The sequence below is a fragment of the Microcebus murinus genome, chromosome 16 (assembly GCF_040939455.1).
Source record: "Microcebus murinus isolate Inina chromosome 16, M.murinus_Inina_mat1.0, whole genome shotgun sequence".
Taxonomy (NCBI): Eukaryota; Metazoa; Chordata; class Mammalia; order Primates; family Cheirogaleidae; genus Microcebus; species Microcebus murinus.
This window is the reverse complement of record NC_134119.1, coordinates 46,080,940-46,099,417: the sequence shown is the minus strand read 5'-3', so window position 1 is coordinate 46,099,417 and position 18,478 is coordinate 46,080,940. Positions and strand designations below refer to the sequence as shown.

General features: G+C 35.5%; 1 protein-coding gene across 1 annotated transcript in view; it reads right to left on the bottom strand.

Annotated features, from left to right (window-relative positions):
- Positions 1-18,147, bottom strand: part of LOC105871239 (ankyrin repeat domain-containing protein 26-like) — a 61,290-nt gene extending 43,143 nt beyond the window's left edge. The window contains exons 1-7 of the mRNA XM_075993422.1: positions 18,061-18,147; positions 16,824-16,987; positions 6,455-6,488; positions 6,101-6,173; positions 3,340-3,553; positions 1,823-2,006; positions 1,138-1,275 (exon numbers count right to left, since the gene is read on the bottom strand). Coding sequence (XP_075849537.1) covers positions 1,138-1,275; positions 1,823-2,006; positions 3,340-3,553; positions 6,101-6,173; positions 6,455-6,488; positions 16,824-16,987; positions 18,061-18,147 — 894 coding nt within the window. The remainder of the gene's footprint in view (positions 1-1,137; positions 1,276-1,822; positions 2,007-3,339; positions 3,554-6,100; positions 6,174-6,454; positions 6,489-16,823; positions 16,988-18,060) is intronic.
- Positions 18,148-18,478: the final 331 nt, after the last annotated feature.

The window sequence follows — 18,478 nt, the reverse complement described above, 5'->3', positions numbered from 1 at the left end:
AAGGTTGCAAAATAAGTGGCTATCCAATTGGAACTAGAAGGTGGATCAAAATCTCACACTTTATAATAGAGAATAAATTTCCCAAACTTCAAATATTTATTTCCAAACAATAAATCCATGAAAGGAAAAATGAAACCATTAGAGAATTTTTAAGAATCTTAGAACTGGAAAAGCCTTTCCCCAAATAACAACAAAATCAAAGGCATAAGAATATTGATAGATATGACTACATTAAAATGTTGGGTTTACACCCCATTACCCATTGCTACATACACCAACAAACTCATTTAGTTATCACACTTCTGAAAAGGAGAGATTAAAAACGTAGGCAATCTGTGGAATTTCCCCCAGGTTTTCTGATTCTACCTCCACCAAATCACAGTTACTTCCATTGTGTAAACGTATAAACACCAAGGAAGCCTTTTATTTCAAAACACCAATGATAAATAAGATAAAATTTATAGAGTTCTTCTAGAAAATCATGAATTGCCATCACAAAGGCTCGTTTTCCCCTCGTTACAATGTTTGAAACAGTAATCAGTGTGAATAGGGGAAGATGCATTAAACCATTTTACTAGGAATAAAATACTTATCAAGAACTTCTCACTAAGTGTATATTATGGCATACTATTGTTTGCAAAATCTCTTTGTACTGAAATAAGATACTACTTGGAGCAAACTGTAACTCCTTTCAAAAGTGAGGAGGATAGCATCCCAGATACGGCCTCCGAACAGGCTGTCCTTTTTCTCCTTAACCATGAGTGCAAGTAATAAAGTAACCTCTCTAATATATCAAGGGGATATATTTTTCCCCAAACTAGAACTTCTATGCTCAGTAGCAAGGGATTTGAGATTATGAAAATATCATCAATTCCTATGGAAAACATTAAAAGCCTCGGATTTGGATGAGGCCATTGTGACTACTTGAGTACTGCAGAGAAATGGAACTGAATTGAGAACAATTTTTATCCAATGGGCCCAAAATGCCACCACCACTGCTACCATATATATATAAATACACACACATCTTAAAATACTTTATACTTTCCAAGATGCATATAGTTGGTGTTTTAAATATTGATATATACACATACAAATAAACGCACACACATATGTGAAAATGACTAAAGAAAATACCTCAGATTCCATTTCCCTTAGAGTCATTTCTGTTTCACTTTGTGTGTAAAGTTGATTGGCCAGAATCCGACCTTGTAATAGTCTGGTGTTCTGTTCTCCATATAGCTGCCTCTGACTCTCATTGTACTTTTGTGCAAGCTAGAGATACAGTAAGTTGTAGGTTTAATAGCATCAGAAAAAAAGTCTAAAACGTTAATTAAGAGCATAACCTTTAATAAAGCTATTAAAGTAAAGAGCCTATGAAAGACAAAGACTTTTATATCTCAAGAATTACTTGAATTTGAATTGAATAAATGACAGCTAAACTAATCAAAGAGCAACAATTTTAAATACAGGAATATATAGTACTGGGAAAAAAAATTTACAGAATATTAAACTAGTTTCATTAGACTTTCAAAGCTATTTATAGCCTTAATTGTAATATAAAAATGCCTAAATTAATATTTTTGTTAGTGATTAAACTCAACTTTCCCTCCATTGCTTCATGCAGAAAACATATACTGAGCACCTATTAGATGCCAGTGTTTACAATAAGTAATTTTAGCTAAAAATATGATAGTTCATTTTTAAGATAACATTTTTGTTGTGTTTTAAACCCACATAACATATATTTAATCAAATTTATGTAAGTAATATTGTTGACATTAAGTTAAACGTATAAAGTTTTTACCAAAGATTAATTTACCTCAGACAAATAATTTCTTAATATGCTCATTTCTGTATTCAGTGTTTTCAGAGACTGTTCAAGTTGTTGTTTCACTTCAACTTCTTTCCTGTATTCCTCTTCTTTTGTTCTTAATGCTTCCAGAGAGTTTTCATATAACATATCAGCATTTCTTCTCTTCTCTCCTTCTTCTTTTAGGGTACATCTGCAGTTAAATATGCTTATCTTTTAAAATTAGGTTTTTTTTAGAAAACACAAAGTTCACTTTATGATCCGCCTCTTCATATGTTAGTCTATTATCTTAATTAAATTTCCATGTTCTTGAGTATTTTTTCTACTTCTCAGGTTTTTAATTTCTCACTTCAATTTCTTCCAAAGGACATACACTTGAAAAATATTGATGAAAGAACTATCTGCTATTTGATAAGTTTCTGTTACAAGTACCTCTGCTAAGTATTATGGAAAAGAATACTGGCAATGATCCAGAAAAGATATAAGTTGAAAATTTCCTTTTTTTCACACACTCATAATTACTCCTCAATTAGGTCAGGTCATTTAGAGTTAACTAAGTTTTAAAACAAAGTTATACATTCAATAGAAATAAATTGTCAACTCCATGAAATATTGCGGGTATCCCTAACAATAATTTACTGTGTAGGATAGCACCTTCTCTTGTCTTTCACAGAACATGTATCTACAGATTACTATGATCCAAGAACAGCCCAAGGAGTCTAATATCTGTTATCCCACACGTTTTCCATTTCTTTGTTTGGTAACATGTTCAATTTACCTTGCTCATTATTATATATTTTATAAACAATTTTGAAATCTGCTTTGGAACAGGAGAGGATCTAATATTTAATTAAACAATATAGGATCCTATGTATTTTAACATAGAACTTTGAATTAACTTTATCTCTGTATGAAAGAGTGATATTGAAGAAACTAATCAATAATAATGCTCCATGTTACTTTTTGTTCCATGAATATTCAGAATAAAACTGTATAATATTTTTTAAAATGATTCTGGGTTAGAAAAAAATGGCCATTTCACACTCTGTTGAATTTTAAATTAATATAAAATTTCTTGAGAAAAAAATAATATCGATCAAGGATATTTTTTATAAAGTTCCTATACCTTCACCAAAAATTCAATATTGAAGGCTTTGTTCAAAGGAAATAATGAGAAATGTAGGAAAATATTTATATCAAAGCTATTCCTTGTAGCATTCATTATAATATAGAAAATTTTAAAACTCCAAATATAATTTCTGGAATCATGAGATTTCCAAATGTTAGACTTCTATATAGCCATTAAAATAAGATTTAAAAGAATATGCTTTTATTTATTTATTAGTAGACATATTGACAGTTAAGAACTTATTGTATTATTTTGAAGAATTTCACATTTTACAACACCACAAATTTTACCCGTTAAACCCCAGAAGGTAAATAGCAATTACTCAAATTCTCCTGTAGATCGTTAGTGTGAAGTAAACAGTACATACAAACATTTCTTTAAAACTAGGATGTCATACCTCAAAGTAGAGAGTTCACATTCCCATATAGCTTTTTCATACATTAACTGTGAGTTTATTTTTTTGGTTTCATGGAGCTCATCTTGCAGAACGCTAACCTTGTTTTCCATTTTTTTAATTTTCATCGTAAGTCTTTCACAGTGATTGCTTTTAATTTCTACTAATCTTTCCCGTGAAAGACCGTCATCTTGCATTTTCAATAGGCTAACAGAATCTGTATTAGGGAGAAAACAAGACAGATGTAAAATGTATTAGTACTTTTTGGATATAAGGACTGCACATGTAACATTCACTCATTCATACAATCAACAAATATATACTGAGGGCCTGCAATGTGGGGGACCTATACTCAGCTCTGAAGACAAAACAGACAAGACCTCTGTTCTGATTTAAATGCTTAAAGTGTGGTGAAGAACAAAGACAAAATAAGGGACAATTATAAATTCAGATAAATGCTGTAAGAAAACAGAGTTCTAGGAGCACATAAGAAAAACTGATCTACACTGAGCCCAGCGAACTGGCTCTGAGGAAGAGATGGCAACACTGAAAAACAGGATGGAAAGGAAGCAGTTGAGCAAAGGGAGAAGGACAGCATTCCAGCCAGTCTACAGCCTGTGCTGAAGCTCCACTGCAATCTGCTTCCAGCCACGTTGGAGTAACAGGTGCTGACTGACCTTCTTACCTGAAAACAACCAAAACAAAACAGACAAGGCACATTAAACAATGATTTTCAAGAAAGTAGACTTCAAGCAATGGAGTCCATGATCCCTGAAAGAAAGGAAACAAGCGAAGTAAGCCTTATGAATACCCCAGCTCTCTGCCTTGACACACGTTCCAGCCCATGACTAAGGGATGAAAAACCTCAGGTAGAGTCTCCCAGACTTCCTGAGTTGAGGTGATGAAGCTAAGAGTCTGATAAAACCAAGGCAGACAGAGATCACAGGAAAGAACACTGGAGAGGAGATAACAGCAGAGGGAAGAAACGTGGAGATCTGCCGAGATCCCTTTTTGGGTATTTAGCAGAGTAATGAACAGTGCATGTGTGCTAGGAAACTATCTAAGACCAAGGGGGAAAAAAAACCTGAACGAAATAGAGGAAACCATGCCTGGTATTCACACAGTGCCAGAAAGTATGTCCATTCCCATGAGCCAGGCTGGAAAAAAAATTATGCCAACAATAAACAATCGAATTAAAATTTTAAAAATATTTACAACTTCATCAAACAATGAAATACAGATAAAACTGGTAAAATAAGGAAAATCTATACACTAAAAAGTATAAAATATCACTGAAATAATTAAATACAACTTATATAAATGGAAACATACCCACTGGTGCCAGAATAATTGGATATTAATAACTAAAAAGGAACTCAAAATGGAACATAGATCCAAATATTAATATAAGCCCTAAAACTATAAAAGTTCTAGAAGAAAGCGGCAGGAGAAATTCTTGTGATCTTATGCTGGGCAAAGACTTTTTAAACATGATATAGAAAACAAAATCCGTAATTTAACAAATAGATAAACTGGACTTCATTAAAATTATAAACTTTTTCCCTTTAGAAGACACTATTAACAGGAAATAAAAAGTCAAGCCATAAACTGGGACAAAGTCCTTACAAAAAAATCATTAATAAGGTAAAAGTACCCAAAATATATTTTAAAAACCTCTTAGAACTCAACAAATAAGAACACAAATTAATTTTTAAGTGGCAATAGAATTAAAAAGATAGTTCACAAAGAAATTATATAGATGGCCAATAAGCACATGGGAAGATGCTCAACATTATTAGTTATAAGGATAATGCATATGGAAATCATTATATGAACAATACATACCCCTCAGAATGCCTAAAAATTAAAAATTGTAAAAATGGTAATACATCGTGTTTGTGACAATACAGAGCAACTTGAACTGCCAGATACTGCTGATGGGAATGGAAAATTGTAGAACTACTTTGAAAACAATTGAGAAGTTTCTTAAGAAAGAAATATAAAGTGGCATGAGGAGACTTGCATGTGATGTTAACTATCTTGACAGTGGCAATGGTTTCACATTTCCACATATGTCCAAAGTTATCAAACTGTATGTTTTACATATGTGTTTGTCATATATTAATTATACTTCATGAAAGCTATTGATTAGAGCAACAAGTATCTAAGACAGTGGCTGGAACACAGAGAGAAAGAAGGGTAGAAAATAATGGAGGATAACACTAGAGAATTGAGATCTTTAACATTATGGCAATGAGAAGCGATAGCTGCGTTTTAAGCAAGGGAGGACCACAATCAGATCTGAATTTTTCAAAATATGTAATTATGATTGAAGAGCATACCACAGTTTGGTCAGCTAGGGTAGAAGGGTAAACAGTTTAAAGTTTATTCCAGTATTCCAGGTAGGAGTTAATGGTAACCTGCCCTTGGGTATAGGTATGGAAGAGAAGCAGAGTCAACAAAAAGGCTGGAGTGCCATTCACACAGAGAAAAAAAAAAGCACAGTGGAATTATCATAACTCTTCAGCTGAGAGTGCACACTATACATTAGTTCTAATTCTACATTAACATAAAGTATATTTCTTGGAAGAACGTGACTATAATATATCAGTGCTTTATGATGCAGTGCTAAGCAATGGGTACATATGTTACTATAGGATATTAAGAAGGCCTTATTTTTATACAATGGTTCTACCTTTACAATACATTCCAAGCTGTTCAACAAGCAACATAAAATGCTGATAATAAGAGGAAGGCAACTCACAATCCTCTGGGGCTGTTTCAGATGACCAAGTTAAGTCATCATGGTCACCCATAGAATGTATTTGTCCTTTGACCTACAAAATAAATAACACTAGTTCAGTATGTCTCCAAAATACTCACAGCATAAACAAAATATACAGAAGTGCTAGTTTTCCAACTTTTATATGAGTAAAATTACAGGTTCTTTCAAAAGAAATTGATTTTTGTTCAAAGGATACCTTTATCAATGGTGACTGCTTCTTAATCACTTTTCCAAAGTAAATGTCCTTACACCAAAATATTCTCTATTTTCTTATTGTACATTGTATAACCTATATTGTAACAATAATAATTTTGTAATTTATTTTTTAAATACCTTGTTCTTTTCATTAGACATTTTCTTTGCAGGCCTAGAAAAACAAACACTTTTTTCAGTCAAATAATATAGATGCAAAATACAAAGAATAGCTAAAACTTTTTTAGACATTTTATACTTAATTTTTTATATAAAAAATTTATATATAATTTATTTCTCCTAGTCAAAAGGTTACTGACAATTATATTTACAGGTAATATAAAATATAATGATTTTATATAAGGAAGTTTAAAAGACAAAGTAATATTAAGAGATAAAGAAAATATATTAATAATATATAAAAGAATTAAATTTAGATCAAGCTTTCTGACATTCGAATAAAAAGGAAAAACATCTTATCTGCATCATTTGATAGAAAGAAATATATTAGGGTATTTTTATTGTTGTTATTCTCCTTTTCACTAATAAGCTTTTACTGGCACTAAAACCTATTTTGGAAATAATACTTATGTCCATATATGAGGGAAACCCTTTTTTAATGACATTGTTAGCTAGCTCATTCATAAATGCTTATGTAGATACTAAGCATTATTTTAAGCACTGTGCATGTGGTAAATTCATTTTTGTCCTCACCATAATTCTGTGAGGTAGACACATTAGGTATTTTATAAAGGAAGAAACTAGGCACAGAAAGGCCACAGAACTTGCTCAAGCCCATAAAGCTTGTCCATAGCAGACCCAGCATTCAAACCCAGGATTCTGACTTCAAGGCATGAGTTTCACCATAAGCTATGAAAGTAACACTGATTTTTAAGTGTTTTAAGTGAGATGACAGCAGAGAAAAACATATTATCATTCCATTTCTGGTTAAAATCGTACATAATAATTTCTGAATCTTGCAAATATTTTCTTTTCGTTTTTTGGGGTGGGGGAACATTATTTTTTTTTTACATTTATTTATTTTTTTCTCAAATTCTGTGGGTACAAATATTGTTAGGGTTACATATCTTGCCCTTGCCTCCCCTCCCCAGCCCGCTCTGCCAGAGCTTCAAGTGTGTCCAGTCTTCAAGTGGTGCGCCCTGCACCCACCATGAAAGTGAGTATCCTTTCCCTTCTTCCCCCTTTCACCTGTTCACCTCCCATTAACAAAATTTAGACCCACATCTTAAGGATGTGATGAGCATTGTAGGGGGGAAAGGAATACCTCTATCCCTTTTTAGGGAGAGGCAAAAAACACACTGTAACCAAAATGCAAATATTTTCTTAAAAAGTTTTATACCCAGGCAATTTTGGAAACCTACTTTTAATAAACTACAATTTATTTTTCCTACAGAAATTCATCAACAGGCATTTATTCATCTATTCATCTGTTCATTCGTGCATTCAATGAATACTTATTCAGCATATAATACGTCAATGGCATTATTGGTACAATGAAACTTTTTTTATATACTTCAGAACTTTATAATACAGAAGTAATAATCTTTGGTAGATCTTAATAGTTTGTTTTTTATTGTACATGAAGAAAACAGTCCCCTTCTCCCTAGAATCTAAATAATTATAAAGTTGACACATACACCCGATACTGTAGAGCACCTTACCAAATCATAGGTATTCATTATGCTACTGGGAAAGGTACTGTAATATATACAGTCAAAAATAAATGTTTAAACAGTAATAAATATGCCTTAAGTGTTTGTGTGTTTTTTTACTACACTTTTTAAAGTTCTATGTATTATAGTTTGACTTTTACATTAAACTATAATATGTCATCACTGGCATCTTTAATTAGACTATTTCATTTCTGAACCCATACTGAAGAAGGTAACATCCTACTATAAAATCATACATGGCTAGAAATTCTAAGGGCAATTAGTTTATCACAAATGTTTAAAACATAATGTATCAAGCTTTCTAGTGCTTAGACATGTAAATTAAATTAAATTTCACATATATGTCCTTCTCTACTGGATCATTCCCAACAGCATACCGATAGACTATCTAAAAGCTTCTAGTTTAAAAGAAAGAAAGAAAACTCCCTTGAACTTCACATTCTTCTTTAGATATTACCCATTTCTCCATTTCCTTTCCCAGGAAAATTTCACTCAGGAGTTGTCTATGCTATCCACTACAGTCAGGGTTTCCTGGCGACCATTTATTGAAACTGCTCCTTGTCTAAGTTCACTTGTCCTCATATTAATCAATCATTTCACAGCACTGATACAGTTGAGCATTTTCTAGCTTTGGCAGACTACACTGTTCTATTTCAAGTAAATAGAATAGTAAAAGTAATCACTGCTAATATTCTTTCACAAGGACATAAAGGACTTATAGATTTTATCTTCCTTCATTCTGTCTATTTCACCTCAAGTGCTGTCATCATTCACACCACCAATTACTACACTGGCCTTCTCATACACTGTTCATCACAGATTTGTTTGAGGTCTGTTTTTCATTTTCATTTTTCTTTACTTCCCTTATATGCAATGCAGTACCAGTACTTTAAAAAAAAAAACACACACACAAGAGATAATGTTTTCTAATAATTCTATTGACCATATATATATATAAAGACAATTTTTATAAACTTCCATATCTTCTCCATTTTCAATTCACTTATTAATTTAAAAAGCAGTTATGAAATACCAACAATATGCAAGGAAGTGTACATTGCCTGCTTTAAAAAACAGGCCAATTGCAATTTTGATACAATGTGATACGTAAGAGTGGACCTTTTGGAAAAATTCTACATGAGCCCAAGGAAGGCTTTGTGGAACAGACAAAATGTAAAAGGAGCTCACCAGGCAAAAAGTAGGAGAAAGTCAACCTACTTAAAGACAGAATGTAAGCACCAAGGTGACACACATGATGTTTCTTGTGAACTTGAAAAGAAAAGTGTAAAATAAATAGAAGCAAATAATGAGAGGTGAATGCCATGCTAACCTTTAATGCCACACTGAATGCCTGGAGCTCACTACCTACAAGCAATGATTCTTAGGCATAGGAGCAAGAATTAGATTTGTGCTGTATTTTTGGCTTTCTGTTTAAATATGATAATGTTTCATTTAAGTTATAAAATAGCATGAAGCACATATAACAATAATATAAGAAATCAGGAAATATCTTTGGGGAAATCCTTACTTTTAGAATACCTATATATCATTCTATATTATTTATAAATAGTAATATTGTGATTAATTATAATTTTGTTTGAAAACAAAATAATTTGTTGACTTTTGTATACTTTTAGCCTAGCTAATTCTAATGTAAATAGTAGAATTTACCAATAGAAAAGTGTACTTACTTTTTTGTGGGATAAATACATGTGTAAGAAAATCACTATCATATACCTATATAAATTTACAAAGAAACTGAAATTTCCCACAGGAGTTTATGTTACAAATTGAGTATGAGCCCCTAAAAACATCAAAAACAAAGATAAAACTAACAATTAGTTATAAAATGAATCATGTAGATAACTGTTCTGGTTAAGACTGAGCAGGTAGAAAAACAGGGGTAGGGGAAGATATCTTTCTGAGAGCAATTATTAAACAACTTCTCTTGCCTCAAACTGCAAAAAATAAGTCTATAATTCTGGAATAATAAACAGTTTTCATTTTGAACACAGTTGATAGAAAACAACTTTTCAACAGAAAACGTCTCATCCTCACACTTAGAAAATGACTAATCTGTAGTCATGGTAACAAGCAGCCACCCCCAGGTAGTTTTAAATCTAGTGAATCCATCAGTGACCACTGGCCTCATTCACAAATCAATGTCAGCCACTTGATTCTGAAAGGCTGTCAGTCTGGCACAAACTCATTCCAATAAACATGCCTGAGTGCCCACGACTCAACCACTGTGTCATGCAACTAACCATGCTCCTACAGATGATGTTAACCCATGTATTCCTCCGAAAGGCTGCCAGTAAGTCCTTAAGTGCCACTCTTCTCAAAACCCTGTATAATATCAGCAGGTGCTTTGTCAGAAGAGACTGTGCCTCACCAGCATAGCTCTCTTACTAGAGAAAGGAATATACTCCCACTTCATCTTCTTATGTCAGTTATTGAAGGCCTACCATCCTTTGGAAAGAATTTTTAAGTCCATTAAATTTACTTCTCTTGTATTTTACTTTTCTTAATAAAACACAAATGAAGTTTGTAATTCCTTTGATCTGTCTTGCCAGATTTAAAACAATCATAAATACAGTGAAAAAGTAAATACTGAGTAAACACATTATTGGGCTTTTCTCCCTAAATGGAAACAAATTAATATACAGAATATAGCTTATGAAAATATCCAGAAGAATCCAAAAAATGCGTGATTGCCAGGTAAATTTGTCACAATGAACCCATGTCACACTTTTAAATGAGAATTAGTCTAATGATTAAAACAATACCCACAGGGTAAACTCCATACACGCGGTTAATACAAATGTATGGAGTAGCTAGTTACTACATTACATGTTAGGCTGTTTTTGCGACACAGGGGACATGGCAGTGAACACACGAATGTCCTACTCATGAGAGTGAAGGAAACATACAACGACAGTAAACAGAATAGGGGGGCAAACTACATCACATGTTAGAGGAGAAAAGGTAAAGCAGCATAATGAAATGTTTATGTGTGGGAGAAGAGGGATGGTGGAAATGTTAGCAAGTGCGGAAAAGGCTTTGCTGAGAAAATGGTTGTTAAGGAAAGAACTGAAGGAATGGACAAAAAGAGGCCAGGAAGATATCTGAGGGAAGCCATTTAAAATAGAGACAACTGCCAAGTACAGAGGTGTGCGTGGAGAATTTAAAAAATAGTGAGGAGTTCAGTGAGGTAGTAGCAGAGGTAAAGGGATAGAAAAATGAAAAATTAAGTCAGAGGACTAAAGGTCAGGTCATGCACTACCTCTTAGGTATTAGGTGGAATGGTAACACATACTCTGACTGAAATGGAAGACAATGGGGATGTTCTGAGCAGAGGAATGACATCATCTGACTTGTTTTAATAGAAGCACTGGGTTAAGCACTGATGAAGAGAGGATTAGAAAAAAAAAAGACCATTTAGCAGTGTAATACTGATTCAGTGGAGGAGGATCAAGATGGCGGACGAGAAACACCGCCAGACAGAGTGTCTCTGCAGAAAAGACAGATTCTAGCAGATATTAGAAAAAAGAAGCAAGAAGGCGAGCATACAGCAGATGAGGGCCAGAAGGAGGGGTACTTGAGACCCCGGGAGACTCCACGGGAGGAGGCTGCGGAGGAAAATTGGAAGCTCAGACCGACAGAGCAGCCCGGAGAACAGCGGGAAGGGTAGGTGGATAAATCACCTTTACCCTCCCCTGCATTTGGGACTGCTGAGGGCTCCTCAGTGGGTGGAGAGACCTGCGGACACCAGCCCAGAGACGGCCGCCACCAGCTAGCGGTGAGCCTGTAGCGGATGCAGCACCAGACTCCCAAATCCCTCGGGGCACCTCAGTGTGCACAGACCGAGCTGCACGGCAGGTGCCATATTGCCTCCTTCTCCGCTCCGCCGACCCTACCTGCGGCTGCCCAGAGAGACAATACAGCCACCAGCCGGAGGCACCTCCAGGGAATGGGACCTTCCCTTTTGGGACCCTACAGCTGACTAAGGGGAACTCAGACTGTGAACTCCTTACCCACCAGCCCTCCCAGGTGCTGCTGGCACAGTGTTCCAAGGAGAATGGTGCTGACTCAGAGGCTGAGAGACATAGACACAGCTTGGGCTCCCTGTGGGTGAATTGGGACCGGAACTCCTCTCCCTGGTGGGGATACAGTTTGAACTCTGGAACCCAGAGGTCGGACCTGCAGAGCAGATCCTGTGCACCGAGGTCTAGCATTGCCCGGGGCACAGAAGGGATATTTGTGAAGAGCCTGCTGAGGTGTGTGTGCCTCCAGGGGCAGATCAGCATCCTAGAGGGCAACCCTCCTCCCAAAAGGAGGCCGTATGCCCAGCCCAGGTGGCGTTCCTGCCCAGGGAACCTCCCCGACGGCATCACAATCCGGGGAGGCCTGGTGGTGTGTGGTCTGGCCTGCTGGCAGAGGCCCAGAAGTAGCTGCAGAGTTGGGGAGGATGGAAAGAAGCCAGGCCCCCTCCAGACTGCGGGTCTCAGACAGCCTCACCCCCACAAGCAGACTTTATGGCTGAGGGGACATTCCAGCCCCACCCTGACAGCTTTTCCTGGAAGCAGAGAACAGAACTTTGACCCCTGCTAACGGCATTGGTGGTGCCTGAGGGCAGGCTTACCCAACCCAGCTCTGCCCAGAACAAGAGCTGATAACAGGACACAAAAACAACAGCATAGCCTGTTCTTCCAAGCAAGCGCCACCTACTGACAGGGACGGCATCCGGCACAGCCTTTTCACGGCACCCACTGACTCATTATACAGGGAGTGGTCCAATCTCACCCACAGACACCACCTAATGGCTCAGAAACTAAACAAGGCGTGTGAATACCCAAACAAAAACCTAAAGGAAAAAAACAACAACTGATTGACATGGGAAGAAATCAGCGAAGGAACTCAGGAAATATGAAGAACCAAACAGAAAACACACCCCCAAAGAGGAGCACCAGCCCCCTAGAAACGGACACTAACCCAAATCAGGCAACGAAAATGACAGAAGAGGAATTTCGTATGTGGATCATAAGAACACTCACTGACCTGCAACAACAACTCAATAACCAACACAAAGAAACCACAAAAAGCCTCCAGGACCTAGAAGAAAAGTTCAATAAAGAAATAGACACAATGAAGAAAAGTTTAACCGAACTCCTGGAAATGAAGAATCAATTCAGGGAACTACAAAATACATTGGAAAGTCTCAAGAACCGGGTAGATCAAACAGAAGAAAGAATCTCAGAGATTGAAGATAACACCCTCCAACTAAATAAAACCATCACAGAGATAGAGCAGAGAAACAAGAGAAAAGAGCAAAGCCTACAAGAGATGTGGGATTATGTGAAGAAACCTAATGTGAGGATCATAGGGTTACCAGAAGGGGAAGACCCAACACCCAACACCCAAGGGTTGGACAAGCTATTTGAAGATATAATAGAGGAAAATTTCCCAGGCCTTGCTAAAAATCTCGATATACAAGTTCAAGAAGCTCAGAGGACCCCTGGGAGATTCAATGCAAACAGGAAGACGTCACGACATGCAGTCATCAGACTGACCAAAATATCAACTAAAGAGGCCCTTCTAAGAGCTGTAAGACAAAAGAAGCAAGTGACATACAAGGGAAAGCCAATACACATAACACCAGACTTCTCTAATGAGACTTTACAAGCAAGGAGAGACTTGGGCCCCATTCTCACTCTTCTGAAACAAAACAATGCCCACCCTAGAATCTTTTTCCCTGCAAAACTAAGCTTCATATATGAAGGAGAAATAAAGACATTCTCAGACAAGCAAAGGCTCAGAGAATTCACCAAGACAAGACCAGCCCTACAAGAAGTACTCAAAACAGTGTTATGCACAGAACACCATAATAAAAACTCACGAATATAAAAACAACCAAAACCCAAAGATTAAAGGCCAGATAATGCAATGACTCAAGAGAGAAATCAAAGCAACAACATCCAACCCAACAGAATGAACAGTAATCTACCTTACCTATCAGTTCTCTCAATAAATGTGAATGGCTCAAACTCTCCACTCAAGAGACATAGGCTGGTTAAATGGATAAGAAAATACAGGCCAAGTATATGCTGTCTTCAGGAAACACAGCTAACCTGCAAGGATGCATATAGACTAAAAGTAAAAGGGTGGAGATCAGTATTCCAGGCAAGTGGAAGCCAAAAGAAGCCTGGCGTGTCAGTTCTAATTTCAGATGATTTAGTTTTTAAACCAACAAAAGTAGTGAAAGACAAAGAGGGTCATTATATAATGGTGAAGGACACACTTCAACAAGAAGAGATAACAATTTTAAATATATATGCACCGAACTTAGGTGCACCCAGTTTCATAAAGCAAACCTTACTGGATCTAAGCAAATGGATTAATAGCAACTCCATAATCACCGGAGATTTCAACACCCCACTGACGGCACAAGACAGATCCTCCAAACAGAAAATTAATAAAGAAATAATGGACTTAAACAATACCCTGGAACAACTGGGTCTGACTGACATCTACAGGACATTCTACCCAAAATCCACTGAATATACGTTCTTCTCATCAGCTCACGGGACATTCTCTAAGATTGACCATATCCTAGGACACAAAGAAAATCTCAAGAAATTTAAAAAAATAGAAATCATACCATGTACCTTCTCAGATCACAGTGGAATAAAACTAGAAATCAACCCTAACAGAAACTCACATTTCTACACAAAAACGTGGAAACTAAACAACCTCCTACTAATTGATTACTTCATAAATGAAGAAATCAAGATGGAAATTAAAAAATTCTATACTCCTACACTTCTGGTGGGACTGCAAATTAGTTCAACCTCTGTGGAAAGCAATATGGAGATACCTTAAAGCGATACAAGTGAATCTACCATTTGATCCAGCAATCCCATTGCTGGGCATCTACCCAAAAGATCCAATGACACTCTACAAAAAAGACACCTGCACTTGAATGTTTATAGCAGCACAATTCATAATTGCAAGGCTGTGGAAACAGCCCAAGTGCCCATCAATCCAAGAATGGATTAATAAAATGTGGTATATGTATACCATGGTGATATAGCACATCTTATATTTTCCTGGTTAGAGCTGGAACCCATACTATTAAGTGAAGTTTCCCAAGAATGGAAAAACAAGCACCACATATACTCACCAGCAAATTGGTATTAACTGAAGAGCACCTAAGTGGTCACATAGGTACTGCAGTAATAGGGTTTGGGCAGGGGGGAGGGGGGCAGGTATATACATATATAATGAGTGAGATGTCCACCATCTGGGAGATGGTCATGCTGGAGACTCAGACTTGTGGGGGGAGGGGGGGAAATGGGCATTTATTGAAACCTTACAATCTGTACCCCCATAATATGCCGAAATAAAAAAAAAATACTGATTCAGTGACAGGAATAAAAGGGGAAAATGCAGAAAATAATCTCATTTTTAAACTGAATTTTTGTAAGTTATATAAAGTCACTGTTGAAAATATGGTATGATACATACTGACATATATTTATTTTAAAAGGAAGGTTAATGGCATGCATTCAGGGTATCTTTACTAAGAAGATTCACTGCATTAGTGTTGGTTTTGGTACAAGGGTCAGCAAATTAGTGTGTTGGGGCCAAGTCAAACCCACTGCCTGTTTTTGTAAGTAAAATTTAACTGGGACACCACCATGTCTATTCATTTACCATCTATGACAGTTAGTGGACTACGAGAACAGAGATCCTGTGGTTCAAAAAGCCTAAAACATTTACTATCTGGCTTTCTACAGAAAGAGTTGGCCAACACCTGGTTAGTAGATTAAATATGCTTTGATGTATTTTAGTAAGTTTTACCCAAAATATGGTAATGTTTATATGGGATATGGATATGCAATCCCTTGGCAATATTTGGATTAATTAATGTGAGGATCCAACAGGTGAGCACTCATGCATTGAGAACAAAAACCCAACAATTGAATAACTAGTAATTTTGTTGGGAACAAGGTAGAGTTGCAATGTAGCATGCAGCTTCCTTTTGAACCTCAGCAGGTAATTATAAGAATTCTAACACAATTTGCTTCAGTTGTATCATCAAATTAAATGCTTTAAATATCTGTCAATTGTGAAATAATTAGTACACTACAGATATAACCTCATTGTTTAAATGGTTGCATATGACATTATATGGATATGACAATGTAACTATTTCCTTATTGATGGGTATTTAGACTATCTCGAAGTTTTTGATACGATGATGTCACAGTAACTATCTTTAATATACATATACATGTATATATGCAATACACTTGTATAAATATTCCAAACACAACTATATATCTTTTAACATAGGCTATTTATTTTATGTATATATTGGCTTATTGCATGTTATATATAATATAGAATAAATGTCCTTAACTTGTATGTTTTTATGTGTGTTTCTACAAGTCATGTTTTCCTGTAGCATCCAGTCCCAGATCCTAAGTTTCTGGTAGGCTTAAAGGAGTGACATATTTGAAATGTTGGTACATTAAATTATGCTTCAAAAAGCATTTGTCAATTTTATTTACCAACAGTATATGAAAATGTATTTTCTTCACATTTGCCAATACTGCTAATCTTTTTTTAATAAAATGCCAGTATGACTGGAAAATATGTTATCTCATTGCTAATGTGCATTTTTCTGATCACCAAGTGAGGCTGAATATACCTACGAAAAGCATAAAATTTGTTAATCATGAATATTAGTCCAATTAGAATTAATTTTATCATGCAATAAAATTATTTACTGCTAGACACTGCTACAGGCTTACCTATCACACACTTCATTCTCCATCCTAGGAAATTGCCGACTGTCAGTATTTCCACTCTTTCTTTCTTGAAGTAATGCTTCATCATCACTGTCATCAGCAGCAGCATCATAAAGATTTTCTGATACTGCCATTTTATTGCTTTTGTGATTCTCCCTTTCTTCAACCTTTAATGAAAGTTTGATAGTAAGAATAATTGTTATTAGCTTATCAATAAAAATAACATTTTCTCTTTTCATTGATTTTTATCACTTGACTCACCTTGTCATATTTTTAATCATTAAATATTTTGTGCTTACTGTAATTTTATTATTGGACATAGTTATCATATAATTATATTATAGTATTATTGACATTTTTGTAAAGTCGGCTTCATTTCTGTGTGAGTGAATGAAACAAAATTTTCCCAAATTTCTAAAAGGACCCTTCTTAACTTTTTGCTGTTACTCACATCCACTCTTCTCTGGCTAATAGGAATTTCCAACCCCACTTGACTGGCAGAAACAGAAAGAAAAAGGCAAAGACATAAAACATGTCTTCTTCTGTCTTATCACCTGGACTTTACATTAAATAGCCAGATTTAGAGGATGCAGCATTGTAAGGCTTCAGGAACAGAAAGGAAACTTTCCTTTTTCTGCACCAAGTGAACCTTTTGCCCACTGCCTTTTATCATTATTTTTTTGATTTGGATAGAGAAATATCAAAAGATGAAGATGAAGAGACTAACAAATATGTAGGAACCAAGTCTGTCACCAAACAAGGAGCAGAGAGCAACTGCTCAGTTGCTGGTGTGCAATTCTGAAAAATGAGATGTCACCCTCTTTATCATGTGAGGAGGTTATAAAAATGGAAGAGCAAACAAAATTCTGTAAAACATATGTCCAAGGTAAACATTAGCCATATGTTTCTAGAGATTCTAAGAATATTTTAAGTTTTATAACTACTTTAAATGGGGGTTGGGAAACTCGTAACTAATGTATGCGGAGCGCACTGTGTGGGGGATGGGCACACTTGTAGCTCTGGCTTGGGAAATGCAAAGGCATTATATGTGACCAAAATGTTTGTACCCTTATAATATTCTGAAATTTTTTAAAGAAAATAAATAAATAAATGGTAAAAATAAATAAAATTATAAAATAGTAAATGAGTATCTATTTGTTCTAACAGGCTAGTGCAAATATGTTATTAAAATAAAGAAAATGACGTTAAACCTGAAATTTAAATTTAAATCTTTACATACCTGTGGCTGGTTATTTTCACTTTCTTCATGCCTCTCTTGCTCATTCTCTGATGTCACTTCCAGGTCTTCTTCTGCTAACAAATCCATACATTTAATTAAAATGGATTACTTAGAAGAGTGAGGTAAAAGACAGTCTTTATAGAAATTGATAGAAAATAACATTTTTATTTTATACATTGAGAGTTTAAATGAAGCTAAATCTGTGATGGAATGCTTACTTCTTTAAGAAATAATTCTAATTAAAAAAAAAAAAAAACTTCAACAGACCACTTGGGGAAACGCCAAATGTCACCTGGTCCCAGGCACACGACATCTCAAAGATGCACTCACAAATTCTATTAACTATTAGCCATTTCTGTTAACTGAATGGAAAAGTGGACATAGATCTCTGTGAACATGCTGACTGATGAGGGGAAAA